Source organism: Monodelphis domestica, chromosome 4 (assembly GCF_027887165.1).
Source record: "Monodelphis domestica isolate mMonDom1 chromosome 4, mMonDom1.pri, whole genome shotgun sequence".
Taxonomy (NCBI): domain Eukaryota; kingdom Metazoa; phylum Chordata; class Mammalia; order Didelphimorphia; family Didelphidae; genus Monodelphis; species Monodelphis domestica.
Genome location: NC_077230.1, coordinates 412432634 through 412448065, shown reverse-complemented (window position 1 = coordinate 412448065; position 15432 = coordinate 412432634). Strand labels below are relative to the sequence as shown.

At 44.3% G+C, this 15432-nt stretch overlaps 1 protein-coding gene across 2 annotated transcripts in view; it reads left to right on the top strand.

Moving 5' to 3' along the window:
- The window catches only part of PLCH2 (phospholipase C eta 2), a 124291-nt gene that overhangs the window by 7348 nt on the left and 101511 nt on the right, over positions 1-15432 (top strand). The window contains exons 2-3 of one of the 2 annotated variants that reach the window (XM_056795979.1): positions 1010-1246; positions 3453-3589. In XM_056795979.1, the coding sequence (XP_056651957.1) occupies positions 1010-1246; positions 3453-3589 (374 nt within the window). Of the gene's footprint in view, positions 1-1009; positions 1247-3388; positions 3590-15432 lie in introns of those variants that run through there. The other variant, XM_056795978.1, reaches the window with a different exon arrangement.

Sequence of the window (15432 nt, the reverse complement as noted above, 5' to 3'; positions counted from 1 at the left end):
GTTCATGCTTTCCTCTCAGTGTTTCTTGACATTTTGTCAGGGATGGAGAACCTACCACCAGAAAGAAGCAGACTGCTGGGGAAAGAGTCTGAGCTACTCTTCTCTCCCCAAAGACATTCCCCTCTGATCCCCTCCTCTCATCTCAGAACCCAGAGCACTAGTTGAGGGGGTGAGTGGAGGGGTAGGAACAGAGGAACAATTTCTGGACCAGTTCCCCAGCCTAGAGCTGGAATCTGACTCAGGACAGGACAGAGAAGAGCAGAAAGCCTAGATCTTCAGTTCTCCCATCTCCCTGGGCATCTCATGCCACTCTTCCCTGCCCTAAGCTTGTGGATACTTGGTTTCAGGCTTATCAGGCATATATGTGAAGGCAAGGAGAGACTCACCAGCTATGTGACCAATGACTCCTAGCTGTCTACAGTTTTCCAATCAGTGCAACTAGGCATTTATTGAGCAGCAAATCAGTATACTGGAGAGAGAACTGGTCTTGTGAGGAGGAGCTGGGTTCAAATCCTATCACACATACTTACTGATTCTGTGAATCTGGGCATTATGTCATCTCTAGAGCACCCACCTCCCAAGGATGTGACATTCACTGTCCAACATGTTCTGAGGGACTGGATCTAGGATTAGTATTGAAGTCTATCCCCAATTTATTCTAGCAACCCACTTTTTTTAGTACAAGAATGCCTCATGGGGAACAAAGAAGAAACAAACAAAAAAGGAAATGTCAGTTGTTCATGATTTTCTGTGGTATCTTGGTGATATAGCAGGTAGACCTCTAGAAATGGAGAGAGGAAAGACTGGGTTTAAATTCTGCCTCAGACCCTTGCTGGCTAAGTGATCCTGGGAAAAGACACTTTACAGCTGCCTGCCTCAGTTTCCTCATCTGCAAAATGGAAATAATTCCTTCCCAGCATTATCTTTAGGATGACAATTGTAAAAAATACTTTGTTCCCTATCAGTACTGGCTCACTTTTCTGACCTTCCTCTCTTCTCTCTTCCACAGTCTCTATTGACTCCGTCCAGGAGGTGTGTGAGGGGAAGCAGTCAGAGATTTTCCAGCGCTATGCTGATGGGAGTTTTGACCCCAACTGTTGCTTCAGCATCTATTATGGGGACCACATGGAGTCACTGGACCTGGTGTCCTCCAGTGGGGAAGAAGCTCGAACCTGGATCACGGGTCTCCGGTACCTGATGGCAGGGATCAGTGATGAGGATAGTCTGTCCAAACGTCAGAGAACTCGTGACCAATATCCTTTGGGAATGGAATTGGGAATTGGGTGGGGAAGGAGGCAGTTGTAGAATATTTGGCTAGATAGAGGTAGTCTATTCCACCCTCCTCCCTCCCTCCAGGCTTACCGTCATTCTTGTTCAATATGGCATAGGGGAAAGAGCAAAGGTCTCATTTCCCCCAATAGTCTGTGAGCTCCTTGAGAACAGGAACTATGAATCTTTGTTTTATTCTGTTTTTTTTGTCTTTCATCGTATCCCTAGCACTTCAAGTAGTGCCTGGCACATAGTAGGCACTTTATCAATATCTGTCCAATGGGCAGCTAGGTGGTGCAGTAGATAGAGTGCCAAGTCTGGAGTCGGGATGACATGGGTTCAAATTTGACCTCAGATTCTTCTTACTTGGGTTACCCTTGGACAAGTCACTTAACCCCAGGTGCTTAGCCCTTGCCCTTCTGCCTTAGAATTGTTCAAAAGGAAAGGGTTTTAAAAATAAATAAATATCTGTTGACTGACTAACTGAACTTGGAGAAGAAAAATGAATTTTAATCGCATCTGTGATACTTTCTAGCCTCATGACTATGTCAACACATTTCTTAGAGCATTAATTTCCTTGTTTGTAAAATGGGTCCAATCATAACTACCTTACAAGGTCGTTCTTAGGATAAAAATAAAATAATGCTGTAAAGCTTTTGGCAAAACTTGGAATATTCTTTAAATGTCAGCTAGTATAAATCCCAATTCTGCCAAGAATCAGCCAGGCAAGGTACTTCTCTCTGTCCCTCAGTTTACTCAACCATAAAATTTGGGAGTTGATCTAGGTAATCACTAAGGTTCCTTCTAATTCTTTTTCTTTTTATTTGTTAAAAAAAACCGTTACCTTCTGTCTTAGAATTGATTACTTAGTATTTGATTAATATCTACTTAATAATATACTTAATATCTACTTAATAATAATACTTAGTAATTGATTAATTAGTATTATAATACTAATCGAACCAATTAGTATTGGTTCTAAGGCAGAAGAATGAAAAGGACTAGGCAATGGGGGATTAAGTGACTTGCCCAGGGTCACACAGCTGGGAAGTATTTGAGGCCAGATTTGAACCTAGGATCGACTGACTCTAGTCCTGGCTTTCAATCCATTGAGCCACCTAGCTGCCCCCTAATTCTTTTTAAATAAATAGACAGAACTCACCAATAATGATACAATTTTAGAACTGAATGGGACCTTAAAGATTTTCTTGTTCGACTTCTTCATGGTACACATGAGTAAACTAAGGCACAGATAGGGTTGTTATCAGGAAAATCTTCCTAGCAATTAGAGCTATCCAAGAGTAGAATGGGTTGACTTGGAGAGGAGGAGGTCCCTCTTGGTTGGAGGTGTTCAGGTAGAGGCTGAATGACTACTTATTGGGTATGTCATATTGAGGATTCTTTGGTATGGGTTGTTGGTTGTTGAGTCTTCTTCCAGTTTTAAAAACTCTGTGATTCAAAGATGGTGAGGGAGAGGCAGCATATCAGAGTAGACAGAGAGCTTCAGGGATGAAAAGGGCTGCTTTTTAAATATACTCTAGGCAAGTCACTTAAATCTCCTAGTGCTCTGAGCAACTAAAAGGACTGTGAACTGCAGAGAAGGTAGCAACCTTCAATGGTAGAGGGAGTTTTCTCCTGTGAGAGTTCCCTATCTCCACAAGATCATAGGTCCAGTCCCTATCTCTATGATTGTGGAACTGACCAATATAGTTATTACAGAATAGGGGTGTTGAATTCAGGTCTTCTGACTGTAATCAACTAATCAAACAAGTATTTATTAAGTTCCTACTGTGTGTCAGGTTCTTTTCTAGGCACTGAAGACTCACCATTTCTGTTCTCAAGGACCTAACATTCATATTTTCAGGGGAGAGAATATGATATATTCTTTCTTCTATATCATACTGCCTTTCATCTGTCTAAGAAAAGATTCCACCTTGTGAAATGGGGTGGTTGCCCAGATTCCCCTCTATTACCACCATGAGAATATGAGATTGGATGTTGAGAGCCATCTGTTACCTTCTAGGTCTATTCTGCCCAAGCTTGGACGGTGGACATGAGGAGGGATGGGAGGATGAGATGAGATGGCCCTGGGGAGGGATTTAATCAGGCAGGGGATGTTTGGGTGTTGGGCTGCATGAAGGGATGCTGTTGGGGTCCCAACTGTCGTGTGGCCCCTAACTCAGCCTCAAAGTGGCTGAAGCAGACATTTGATGAGGCAGATAAGAATGGGGATGGAAGCCTGAGCATTAATGAAGTGCTCCAGCTCCTTCATAAGCTGAATGTGAACCTGCCCCGGCAGAAGGTGAAACAGATGTTTAAGGTAAGCAATGGGCCCTTGGGGGGGTGTGGGGAGACGGATGAAGAAAGGTGGCATCTCTGCTTGCTGAGGCTGATAATGCTGAGTCTCTGGGGGTTATGGGGTGGGACCCTAAGCCTCTGCCTTACAAATAAATGTCAGCAAAGCTATAAACCAGTGCTTTCCATTCTCAGTTATCCATACTATTAAACAGCAATATGGATAACCCAAAAGCTGTCTCCTGCTATGGGATCTCTTTTCTTTTACTTGGTCTACTCTCCAGTCCACAGCTCAGTAGAATGGAAACTCCTTGGGGGCTAGACTTATTTATCTTTTGTCTTTGTAGTCTCTGAACCTAGCACAAGTCTTTATGTCTGCCTAAGTCAGGCAGTCAACAAGATTTGATTGAACATTTCCTTTTTGACAGACACTGGAGGATTCAAAGAAAGGCAAAACCAGACCCTGTCCCTCAAAGAGTTTACATTCTAATTGGGGAGACAAAATAGAAATAATTGGGGACATACGAGATCCATCCAAGGCAGGTTGAATAGGGGAGTAAGAATTTGTATAGTGCCTAATGTGTGCTAGGCACTGGGCTGAGCAAAGGGAATACAAAGGAAGGCAAAACCTGTCCCTATCCCTCAAGGATCTTCCACTCTAATGAGAAAGACAACATATAAGCAATTAGGGACAAACAAGATCATACAAAATAGATAGGGAAGGAAAGGGAATACTGGGCAAGGTGCTGAGAACTTTACATATATGATCTTACCTGATGGAATGTGATATCAGATGGAAGGCATTAGAAGTAGGAAGCACTGGAAAAGACTTTCTGCAGAAGGTAGGATTTGAGCGGAGTCTTACTGACACTAGGTAGAATGGAATAGGAAAAAGAATACTGGAAGATGTGAATTCAGATTCCAGCTCTACCAGCCACTGTCTGGCCTTGATATTGGGCAAATGTCTTGGGATCACAAATTTCACACTTGGCTGAAGATGGCAAGTGAATAAATGAAGAGGATAATATTGATATTTATACAGTGATAGATAGATAGACAGATAGATGGATAGATAGATGGATGGATAGATGGAGAGAGGGATGGACAGACAGATAGATAGATAGATAGATAGATAGATAGATAGACAGACAGATAGATAAATGAATGGATAGAAAGAGAGAGGGATGGAGAGAGAGATGAATAGATAGAAAAATGATTAGATAGATACATAAATGAACAGATAGAGACAAAGATGATAGAAAGATAGAGATATGGAAAGGTGGATGGATAAATAGACAAACAGATGGACAGATAGAGGTGGATAGATCAATAGATGGATGGAAGGAAGGATGGATGGATAGACAGACAGATAAATAAATATTTAGAACTGTAGAAAAGATCTTTGAGGCCATCTAGCCCAACTTCCTCATTTTCTAGAAGAGGGAAATGAGGCCCAGAGAAAAGAAATGATTTGCCTGAGATGACACAGCTAGCAAACAGAAAAGGTGAAATTTGAAACCAGACCCTCTGATTCCAAGTCAGTGTACTTTCCACTGCAAAGTGCCTTTTTCTGGGACTCTACTTCCTCTTCTGTAAATTCAGGGAGTTAGCCTAATTTCCTTCCAGCTCTAGATTGCACATCCTTGTTAGGTGCTTAAAAAGTATTTGTGGATCAGCAATGGGTTTTGATGAAGCAGCAGATTTGCCTTCCTAACAATATCAGGCTTAAGCAAGTTTTTAGATAGGTTCTAATTTCCTGAGCTAATTTCTGGGGGAGTTAGAGAATTGACTGTCATGAGGATGAGAGATTAGCTTTGTTCTGCTTAGCCCCAGAGGAGTGAACTAAAAGCACTGAGAGGAAAGTTGCAAAGAGGCAGTTTTGGGCTTGAGGTCAGGAAAAACTTCCTTACAATTCTAGCTGTACCCGAGTGCAGTCAGATGCCTCCAGAAATAGCAAACATCCTCCTTACTGGAGATCTCTAAAGATGAGCCTGGATGAACCCTTGTGGTCCCTTCCAACTCAGGCATTCTGTTAATTTTATGCAAAAGGATGAGGATCAGGGCAGAGTGGTACTTAAATAATCTGGGTGGTTCTAAAGTGATTTGTTAAGAGCAGCTGTTCTCTTCTTTTAGGAGGCCAGGAGAGGGTCCTGATTGGGTGGCAGAGAAAGGGCTCAGCTTTTCAGAAACCAGAAGATGATATCACAGAACTTCTGGTGATGGTTCAATCTCAAAAGGATGGACCTGGCACATGACAGATGGGTAGTCTCCTAGGGAGGTGTAAAAGGCACTTCTCCCTAATTGTGGAAACTTTAAAAAGGGATGGAGAGAAGGGATTGGACTCACTATGATGCTCTAGATGGAAACCCACACTTGCAGATTGGAAGACCTGCCTTCAGATCCTGCCTCAGATATTTATTGGTTGTGAACAAACCATGTCAAACTTGACATTATTACTCACTCACGATGTCCAGTCAGTTGCCTGATCTTATCATTTCTTTCTTGCCTCCTCCTCTTTCACATGTGTCTTCTTCATTTTACTCACAAAGCCACTCCCCTGACTCAGGCCCACCCCATTTCTCACCTGGGCTATCCCAGTAGCCTCCTAACTCATTTTCCTGCTTTTAGTCTCTCTCCTATCTAATCTACCTTTCATTCATCTGCCAAAAAGATTTTCCTGAAGCACGCATTTTGTCATGTTACTTCCCTATTCAATAAACTCCAAAGGCTCCTTATTACCTCCAGGATGAAAGAAAACTCCTATTTGGGACTGAAAGCTCTTTTTAATCTTGCTGTCATTCAGTCATGTCCAGCTCTTCAAGGCTCCATTTGGAGTTTTCTTGGCAGAAATACAGTAGTGGTTTGCCATTTCCTTTTCCAACTTATTTTACAGATGAAGAAACTGAGGTAAATCAGAAGGGTTGCTGACTGCCCTAGCCTTGGGAAAATGGATTGTTCTGGGATCCCCAAGCCTGTAATGTTTGAGGGGAAGGCATGCTAGTGGAATGAGAGTCATTAGGGGAGAGAAGAAGGAATCATGGATTTTTAAGTCAGAAGAACTGAATTTAAATAAATCCTAGGGTATTCTTTCTGAAATGACCCCCATGTGCATTTTCTTGGCAGATATATAGTAGTTTGCCATTTCCTTCCCCAACTCATTTTACAGACAAGGAAACTGAGGCAAACAAGTTGTAACTGACATCATGACCCCCTTGGGAGTTTTCTTGTCAGAGATACTAGAGTAATTTGTATTTCCTTCCCCAGCTCATTTTACAGATAAGGAAACTGAGGCAAACAAGTTGTAACTGACATCATGACCCCCTTGGGAGTTTTTTTTTGTCAGAGATATTAGAGTGATTTGCTATTTCTTTCCCCAGCTCATTTTACAGATGAGGAAACTGAGACGAACAAGTTGTAACTGACATCATGACCCCCTTGGGAGTTTTTTTTTTTGTCAGAGATATTAGAGTGATTTGTTATTTCTTTCCCCAGCTCATTTTACAGATGAGGAAACTGAGGCAAACAATTTGTGACTGACATCATAACCTCATTTGGGGTTTTCTTGTCAGAGATACTGGGGTGATTTGCCATTTCTTTTTCCAGCTCATTTTACAGAGAAAGAAACTGAGGCATACAGGACTAAGTGATTTACCCAAGGTCACACAGCTAAAAAGTATCTGGGGCCAAATTTGAACTCAGTAAGATGAGTCTTCCTGACTCTAGACCTGGCTCTCTATCCCCTGCACCACCTAGCTGCTTGCACGGCAAATAAGTACTTAATAAATAAAGTCTTTGTTGGATGATGAGCAAGTCCCTCGATTTCTCTGAGACGCGGTTTCTGGTTCTGTAAAATGAGGAGGTTAGGTTCGCGGTTCTCTTTTAGCTTTACATCTCTGTTCCTGAGTGACCTCCAAATCCATCTGCCCCACAGCTGAGCTCCCCTAATAGATGCTGTTTCTAACTCCTTTTTTCCAAGGTGTAATTAGCCAAGTTCTCCTCTCGTGACGGGCAGGAAGGCTGGAGGGGCTGCTGACTTCTCCAGCCTTGGGGAAACATGGCTTGTTCTGGGGTCCCCCCGCAAGTGTTGTATGAGGGGAGGAGGGTGATGGGCCAGACAGAGCAGAAATGGGAATGAGAGTCAGCAGGAGAGAGAGGAAAGGAGAAGGCTGGGTTCAAGTCAGAACTGGATTTAAATCCTCGTGTGTTCTTTCTGGAAAATATCAGCGCCCCGGGCCGAGGATGTGCGAGCTGGGGGGTCCCTTGGAGCAGGGGACGGCAGAGCGGGGAGGGGCACTTAGAGCTCCCCTCATTCAGCCCCCCTCGTTTCAGGAGCGAGCCGAGGGGAGGCTCAGTGGGGAACGCTGCAGGCTTTGCTCCTGGGTCTGTTGGTTATTTCAGGCCCGGATGCAGACGGCTTTGAGCCCCGGAGGGAAAAGTCCAAAATGAAACAAAGCTTCCTCCTCTCCTACCTGCCTTTATTTTTCCTGGCCTCTTAATAGGCAGCTTCTTGTTTCTGGGTCTCTGGCTCCCAACTGAATACATGCGTATGTACACACACACACGCTCACACACACACACACACTCACACTCACACACTCACATATACACACACACATTCACACACTCTCACACACTCACACACACTCACACACACACACAGCCCTCCAACCACAGCCAAATTCATTATCTCCCTCCTCAAGCTCTTTCTCCTTCCTCTCTGGCCTCCTCACTTAGCAATGCATCCCCCATTGTTAGAAGTTATGAAAATCCCTCCTTGAGCCGTAGCTGCGGCCTTTATTGTCTGTAATTAGAGTTTCCATCTCGAAATATCAGAAGAAATGTGGACTGGGGGAAGGCGGGCGTCTTGGGAGGTTCGTTCTGGGCTTCTCTCGACGGGGCAGGAGCGGTGCTGGGAACCGGCTCTCCCCGCGGATCCCTCTCCCTCTGCTCTCCCCCAACCTCTTCCAAACCTGGGAAGAAACAAGCATCCCTGAACCTGAAAATCGGTGTATTGGGCTGCTGCTTCCCGTCTGTCTTCCTGACAGCTGCCTCTGGGAGGCCGCCTGGGGGTCTCTTCTCTTCTGAAATAGGCTTCTCTTGGATAGGCAACCGTAGGCTGTGCTCAGCTGGGTCTGAGACTGAGAGCAGTCTAGGCTCCAAAGAGTGCAGGGGAGAGGAGGGAGAGAAAGGGGGGGGGGGAGAGAGACAGAGAGGGGGAGGGAGGAGAGAGACAGAGAGGGGGAGGGAGGGAGGAAAAGAGAGATGGAGAGAGGCAGAGGCAGAGAAGGAGGGAGAAAGACAGAGACACAGAGAGAGATTGAAAGAGAGAGGGACAGAGACAGAGAGCAGTCTGGGCTCCAAAGAGTGCAGGGGAGAGGAGGGAGAGAAAGGGGGGGGAGAGACAGAGGGAGGGAGGGAGGGAGGAAAAGAGAGATGGAGAGAGAGAGAGAGAGAGAGAGAGAGAGAGAGGGAGAGGGAGAGAGGGGGGAGGGAGGGAGGAAAAGAGAGATGGAGAGAGAGAGAGATGGAGAGAGGCAGAGGCAGAGAAGGAGGGAGAGAGACAGACAGAGACACAGAGAGAGATTGAAAGAGAGAGGGGCAGAGACAGAGAGAGGGAGGAGACAGACAGAGACACAGAGAGAGACAGAGACAGAGAGACAAAGAGAAGGAGGGAGAGACAGAGAGGGAGGGAGGGAGAGTACAAAAAGACAAAGAAGAAAGGGAAAGGATGAGAGGGGGAGAGAGAGAAGAGAGGGGAAGGGAGAGAGAGGCATGTATGTATAAATAAGAAAGACTGGATAAAAAGAAGAGAAAGAAGAGAGTACAAGAGAAATGCCCATGCCCCCCCCAGCACAGACAGACAGACACAGACACACACACACACACACACACACACACACACACACACACACACACACACACACACACACCCTGACTGAATTGAGTCACCTGGGTCTCTAACATAGCAGTTCCAGAGCCTGCCCACTTGCAGTCAGTACTTACCTGACCAATGGCCAAGAGGCCACCCAGGTGGGGAGAGTGAGGTCTGGGTGGCCAGCAGGATCCCCTCCAGCTTTCAGATCTCCAGCTTCCTTCAGATGAAGTGACAGCCTCTGCAGACAGGCCTGAGGGGAGCCTCTGGACATAGCCAAGTGTAGAGCATGTTGAATCCCTGAGTGAACAGGCTCAAATCCATTCCGCAATTTTTTTTATTTTTTTTTAAACCCTTACCTTCCGTCTTGGAGTCAATACTGTGTATTGGCTCCAAGGCAGAACAGTGGTAAGGGCTAGGCAATGGGGGTCAAGTGACTTGTCCAGGGTCACACAGCTGGGAAGTGGCTGAGACCAGATTTGAACCCAGGACCTCCCATCTCTAGGTCTGGTTTTCAATCCACTGAGCTACCCAGCTGCCCCCTCCATTCAGCAATTTTTAAAAACTTTTACTTTGCATCTTATGATGGATCCTTAGTGTGGGTTTCAGGGCAGAACAGCAGTAAGGGCTAGGCACAATAATTAAGTGACTTGCCCACGGTCACACAGCTTGGAAGTGTCTGAGGCAAGACTTGAACTCGTTTCCAGACCTGGCTTTCTATCCATTGATCACTTAGCAATGTTTTTAAACACCTATTATGTGCCTGGTACTGTGCCAGTCTGTGCAAATAGAAAGACAATAGCCAGTCTTTGCCATTGATGTGTTCACATTCTCTCTCTCTCTCTCTCTCTCTCTCTCTCTCTCTCTCTCTCTCTCTCTCTCTCTCTGTCTCTGTCTCTCTCTGTCTCTGTCTCTGTCTCTCTGTCTCTCTCTGTCTCTCTCTCTCTCTGTGTCTCTCTTTGTCTCTCTCTGTCTCTGTCTCTGTCTCTGTCTCTCTCTCTGTCTCTCTCTCTGTCTCTCTCTGTCTCTGTCTCTCTGTCTCTCTCTGTCTCTCTGTCTCTCTGTCTCTCTCTGTCTCTCTCTGTCTCTCTCTGTCTCTGTCTCTCTCTCTGTCTCTCTCTGTCTCTGTCTCTCTGTCTCTGTCTCTGTCTCTCTCTCTGTCTCTCTCTGTCTCTCTCTCTGTCTCTCTCTGTCTCTCTCTCTCCACTCCTCTCTCGCTCTCCCTCTCTCTCCTTTTTTTAATTCTCTTTTTTAAAATCCTGAACTTAAACATCACAAATACACCACAGAACAGAGACAAGAGGATTATCCCTGAAACTACCTGGATTTCTCTTCTGTACAACTGGCTTTTCTTTTTTAAAGATTAATAAGTCTCATCTGTAGCTTTTAAAGTTGGAAGTATTTACTTTCTCCTGGGGAGAAGCAGCATGTACTACAGTGAAGTAAATAAAAAACATAGTCAAAATAAATATAGAGTGATGGAGTGGGCAGTAACAACAGGACAAATGTGGAAAGGCTTCATGTAGGGGAAGAGGCTTAAGCTAAGCCTTGAAAGAAGTTAGAGAAGAGCAGCTGGGTGGCTCAGCGGATAGAGAGCCAGGCACAGAGATGGGAGGTCCTCAAATCCAGTCTCAGCCACTTCCCTGCTGTGTGATCCTGAGCAAGTCACTTAACCCCCATTTCCAGCCTTTACTTCTCTTCTGCCTTGGAACCAATAGAACCAAAGAAAGTATTGGTTCTAACACAGAAGGTAGGGGTTTACACACACACACACACACACACACACACACACACACACACACACACACACACACACACACAAACTTTGGCCTGGGTGGGCTCTGCAAAAAGACCAGGGGGTCATGAGGAAAACATTTTAAGTAGGGAAAGGGACTCAAGAAGCATCCTTGTGGTATGTTAATGAAGAAGATTGGGTTCCAGACAAATTCTTTTGTGTTTTTAGGGCATTTTATTCATATCTTGGTGGTGGGTTTTTTTTTTCACATCACCTACATTCCCAGCAATACTTTCCCCAACTTCCCCCCAACCTTATCCATCTCTTATCATCCAGAATAAAGGGAGAAAGAAACAAAAATTTTCCACAAAATTATGAGACATTTTTACAGTCTTCTAAACCAGTGGTATCAAATTGAAATAGGACCAGCAGTATGTTGACTTAGAAAACCACAAATTACATTGTCTATGTTGGATTGTATTTTTATGTCTTTAGTTAAACATTTCCCAATATAACCAAGCTTAGATGCAATGGAGAGTTTTGCCTACTTACTGGACCTGTTTGACATCTAAATTCCTGGCCCCCATATCTGCCAAGAATTGGGGAAATGTCTTCTTGGGTTTCTTCTTTGGTGCTCAGTTGGGTCATTCTAATTTTCAGCATTCTGTTTTGACTGTTTTATGGTTGGTGTCCTTCCTATTGAAATCATTATATGTGTAGATATTTCCTCACTTTGATTACTTTCCTCTTCCTCTCCTAATTCTTCATATTCATTGTTTCTTTCTTTTTTTAAAACCCTCTCCTTCCATCTTGGAGTCAATGCTGCATATTGGCTCCAAGACAGAAGAGTGGTAAGGGCTAGGCAATGGGGGTCAAGTGACTTGCCCAGGGTCACACAGCTGGGAAGTGTCTGAGACCAGATTTGAACCTAGGACCTTCCATCTCTAGGCTTGGCTCTCAATCCACTGAGCTACCCAGATGCCCCCATATTCATTGTTTCTTAAAAGACAATCATATTCCACTACATTCATGCAAGCCCAACTTGTTTGGCGTTTCCCAGTCAATGGATGTTGTCTTTGTCTCCATTGCCATCACAAGGAGGGCTGCTATAAATATTTTGGAGTCTGTGGGATCTTTCTTTTAGCCCAGACCTACTTCTAAAGACAGAGCAGGAGGGAAAAAGCAAAAGACCATCATTAAATCATTTAAGAGAGAGTGAGAGCTCCGGGGGCAGAAAGGTCCCTGCAGTAAACCTTGGCAGGCAAAACCACTGCAAATTGGGAGCTCAGCAATGCAGTAAATCATCTCTTTTTTAATGATTACGGGGACATGTGCAGCCTTCCTTGGGGGTCCAAGCAGCCCCTGCATGCTTCATAAATGGAGTCAGGGCTAATGATGGGCCTTGAATCAACCCCATAGCAAATCCCCAAGCTGGGCTCAGCAGAGTTTCTAATAAGCGCACGCTTGGTTTTTGCCGGTGATTTTTTCTCTCCCTTTCCCGCTCCCCTTTGCCACCTGGGAGGATAGCTGGCCGTGGAAGGGGCTCACAGATAATGCTGATCAGTTACAGACTCTTGGAATCTCCAGCCAGAAGGGACCATTTACTCTGGCCCAGACCTGACCAAGAGTCCTCCCCCTGCAGCATCACCAGGGAGTGGCCGCCCAGCCTATGCTGGAAGACTTTCCGTGAGGGGGAGCCACCCTCTCATGAGGCAGCCAGTCCCACTTTGGGGGCAAGTCTCCTTGCCAGGAAGTCTTACTAACATCCAACCTGATAGACCTCCTTTGCCACCCAGTTCTGGGTCCAAGTTCTGGGTTCTGGGACCAAGCAAAGAATTCTAATGCATTTTTTCCAAGACCCAACAGTTCCTTCTCATGCCACTCTCCTCTGCCCAGTCTTCTCTGCACTGAACTGATTGATATATCAGAAAACTCCAGAGTTGGGAGGGATGGAAAGAATCTAGTTCACTTGAGCCTCATATATTGATGAAGTATTCACCAGGCACTTCAGTAGGCACCAGAACTTAAGCATCTTAAGTCCAGGGAATGTTTCATCTTTGTCTTTGTGTCACCAGGACTAGGAGAGAGAACTGAGCCTTGAGTCAGGAAGACCTGAATTCAGATTTGGTCTCAGATACTTATTACCTATGTGAGCCCATGACAAGTCATTTTAACCTTTGCCTCAGTTTCCTCCTCTGTAAAAATGGAATAATATTAGCAACTGCCTCTCAGGGCAGCTAGATGCCTCAGTGAATAGAGCACTAAGCCTAGGATCAGGAAGACCTGAATTCAAGTTTGGTCTCAGATATTTACTAGCTATGAACTCATGATAAGTCATTTTAACCTTTGCCTCAGTTTCCTCCTCTGTTAAATGGAATATTAGCAACTACCTCTCAGGGTAGCTAGATGCCTCAGTGAATAGAGTACTAAGCCTGGGATCAGGAAGACCTGAATTCAAGTTTGGTCTCAGATATTTACTAGCTATGAACTCATGATGTCATTTTAACCTTTGCCTCAGTTTCCTCCTCTGTAAAATGGAATATTAGCAACTACCTCTCAGGGTAGCTAGATGCCTCAGTGAATAAATAGAGCACTGAGCCTGGAGTCAGGAAGACCTGAATTCAGATCTAGCCCTTACTCATTATGTGACCCTGGGCAAGTCACGTAACCTCTGTTGGTCTTAATCCACTAAAGAAGGAAATGGTAAACCACTCCAGTATCTTTGCCAAGAAAACCCCCTGGACAGTATTGGTCCACAGGATTATGAAGAGTTGGGTATGACTAAATGGCTGAACAACAGATGCGATAATAGAGTAAATGATTTGGAGTTTAGGTTTTAGAATATTACTCTAATACAAAAATGAATAATATGGAAATAGGTTGTGTGGAATTGCTTGTCAACTCTGGGAGGGGGAAGGATAGAGGGGAGGGAGAGAGCATGAGTCATGTAACCGTGTGAAAATATTTTAAAAATAAATAGCAAAGCTAAAGATAAAAAACCAAATGAGATAAAAATTGTAAAGTCCCAGTTCCTGAGACATAGTAGGTGCTATATAAATATTAGCCATCATCATCATTATTAATATTGTAGTAAGTAGGCATTAAATAAGTATGTGTGTTGTCTAATTGCCAGAATTTAAAGGGACCTCAATCATAACATGTTTTTAAACAAATGAAAGTCCAGAAAGAATAAATCACCAGCCCAAAGTAATATATTCAACATGATTTTTTCTAAAACCCTTACCTTCTGTCTGAGAATGAATACTATGTATTGATTTCAAGGCAGAAGAGTGGTAAGAGCTAGGCAATGGGGGTTAAGTGACTTGCCCAGGGTCATACAGCTAGGAAGTATCTGCTTTGAACCTAGAACTTCCTGTTTCCAAACCTGTCTCTATCCACTGAGAATTTAAAGTTCTTTGAGTCTAGTTGTTAATCAAGTTAACAATAACCTTGCTTTCTGAAATGTAGTGCCCAAGATCTTCCAGACATGGGGGACAACCCATGTAAAGGCAAAGAAGAGAGTGATCAAATGTCATGGATAGTCAAGGGGAATAAGTCAGAGGCATAGTACCCAGCTCATAGTAGGCATTTAACAAATATGACTTGATTATGTCTAAGTTGAAAAGGATCTGAAAGATAAAATAATCCAAACTCCTTTTTTAATAATTAGGGGAACACAGTCTTCCAGAGAGGGTCTGATCAGGTCAGAGAAGAGTGGGACCATCTCCTCCTTAGCCTAATCTCTGGAGGCAGAAGCAAGAATGTGATTTGATCATTGTTGAGCCCTTCCCTAGAAGCCACTGGCATAGTGAGGCTGCCACCAGAGGCTGGAAAGAGAAGAAAATAAAATGAAAGCTGGTCCTCCCTGAGGGCACAGATGCAGCTGCAGGATCTCCAGCTCTCAATGAAAGGCAAGAAACTGCTCTTGCAGCCCACTCTGCCAACATTTTCATGTCTCTCGTCTATAAGTTGGAAGGAATTAGTCTGCCAATTTGCAAATGAGTGGGACTGTCAGGAATGTGTGGATAAAGGCAAGAGTTCAGCCAGGGTGGCAGGCATCTCTGAAGAATACTGGGCTTTGCTCCTTGCCTTGGGGATAGAGCAGCAATCAGCAGCCTTGCCCTAAGAAGATGAGCTCTCAAGCAAAGCTCTGATGAATTGCTTGTGTAATTAATACTAATTCTGTTGAAGAAAAATCTTGATATTATTTAGACCATCCTGAATTGCCTAATCAAGATAGAACTCTGTGTATTTGGCTAAA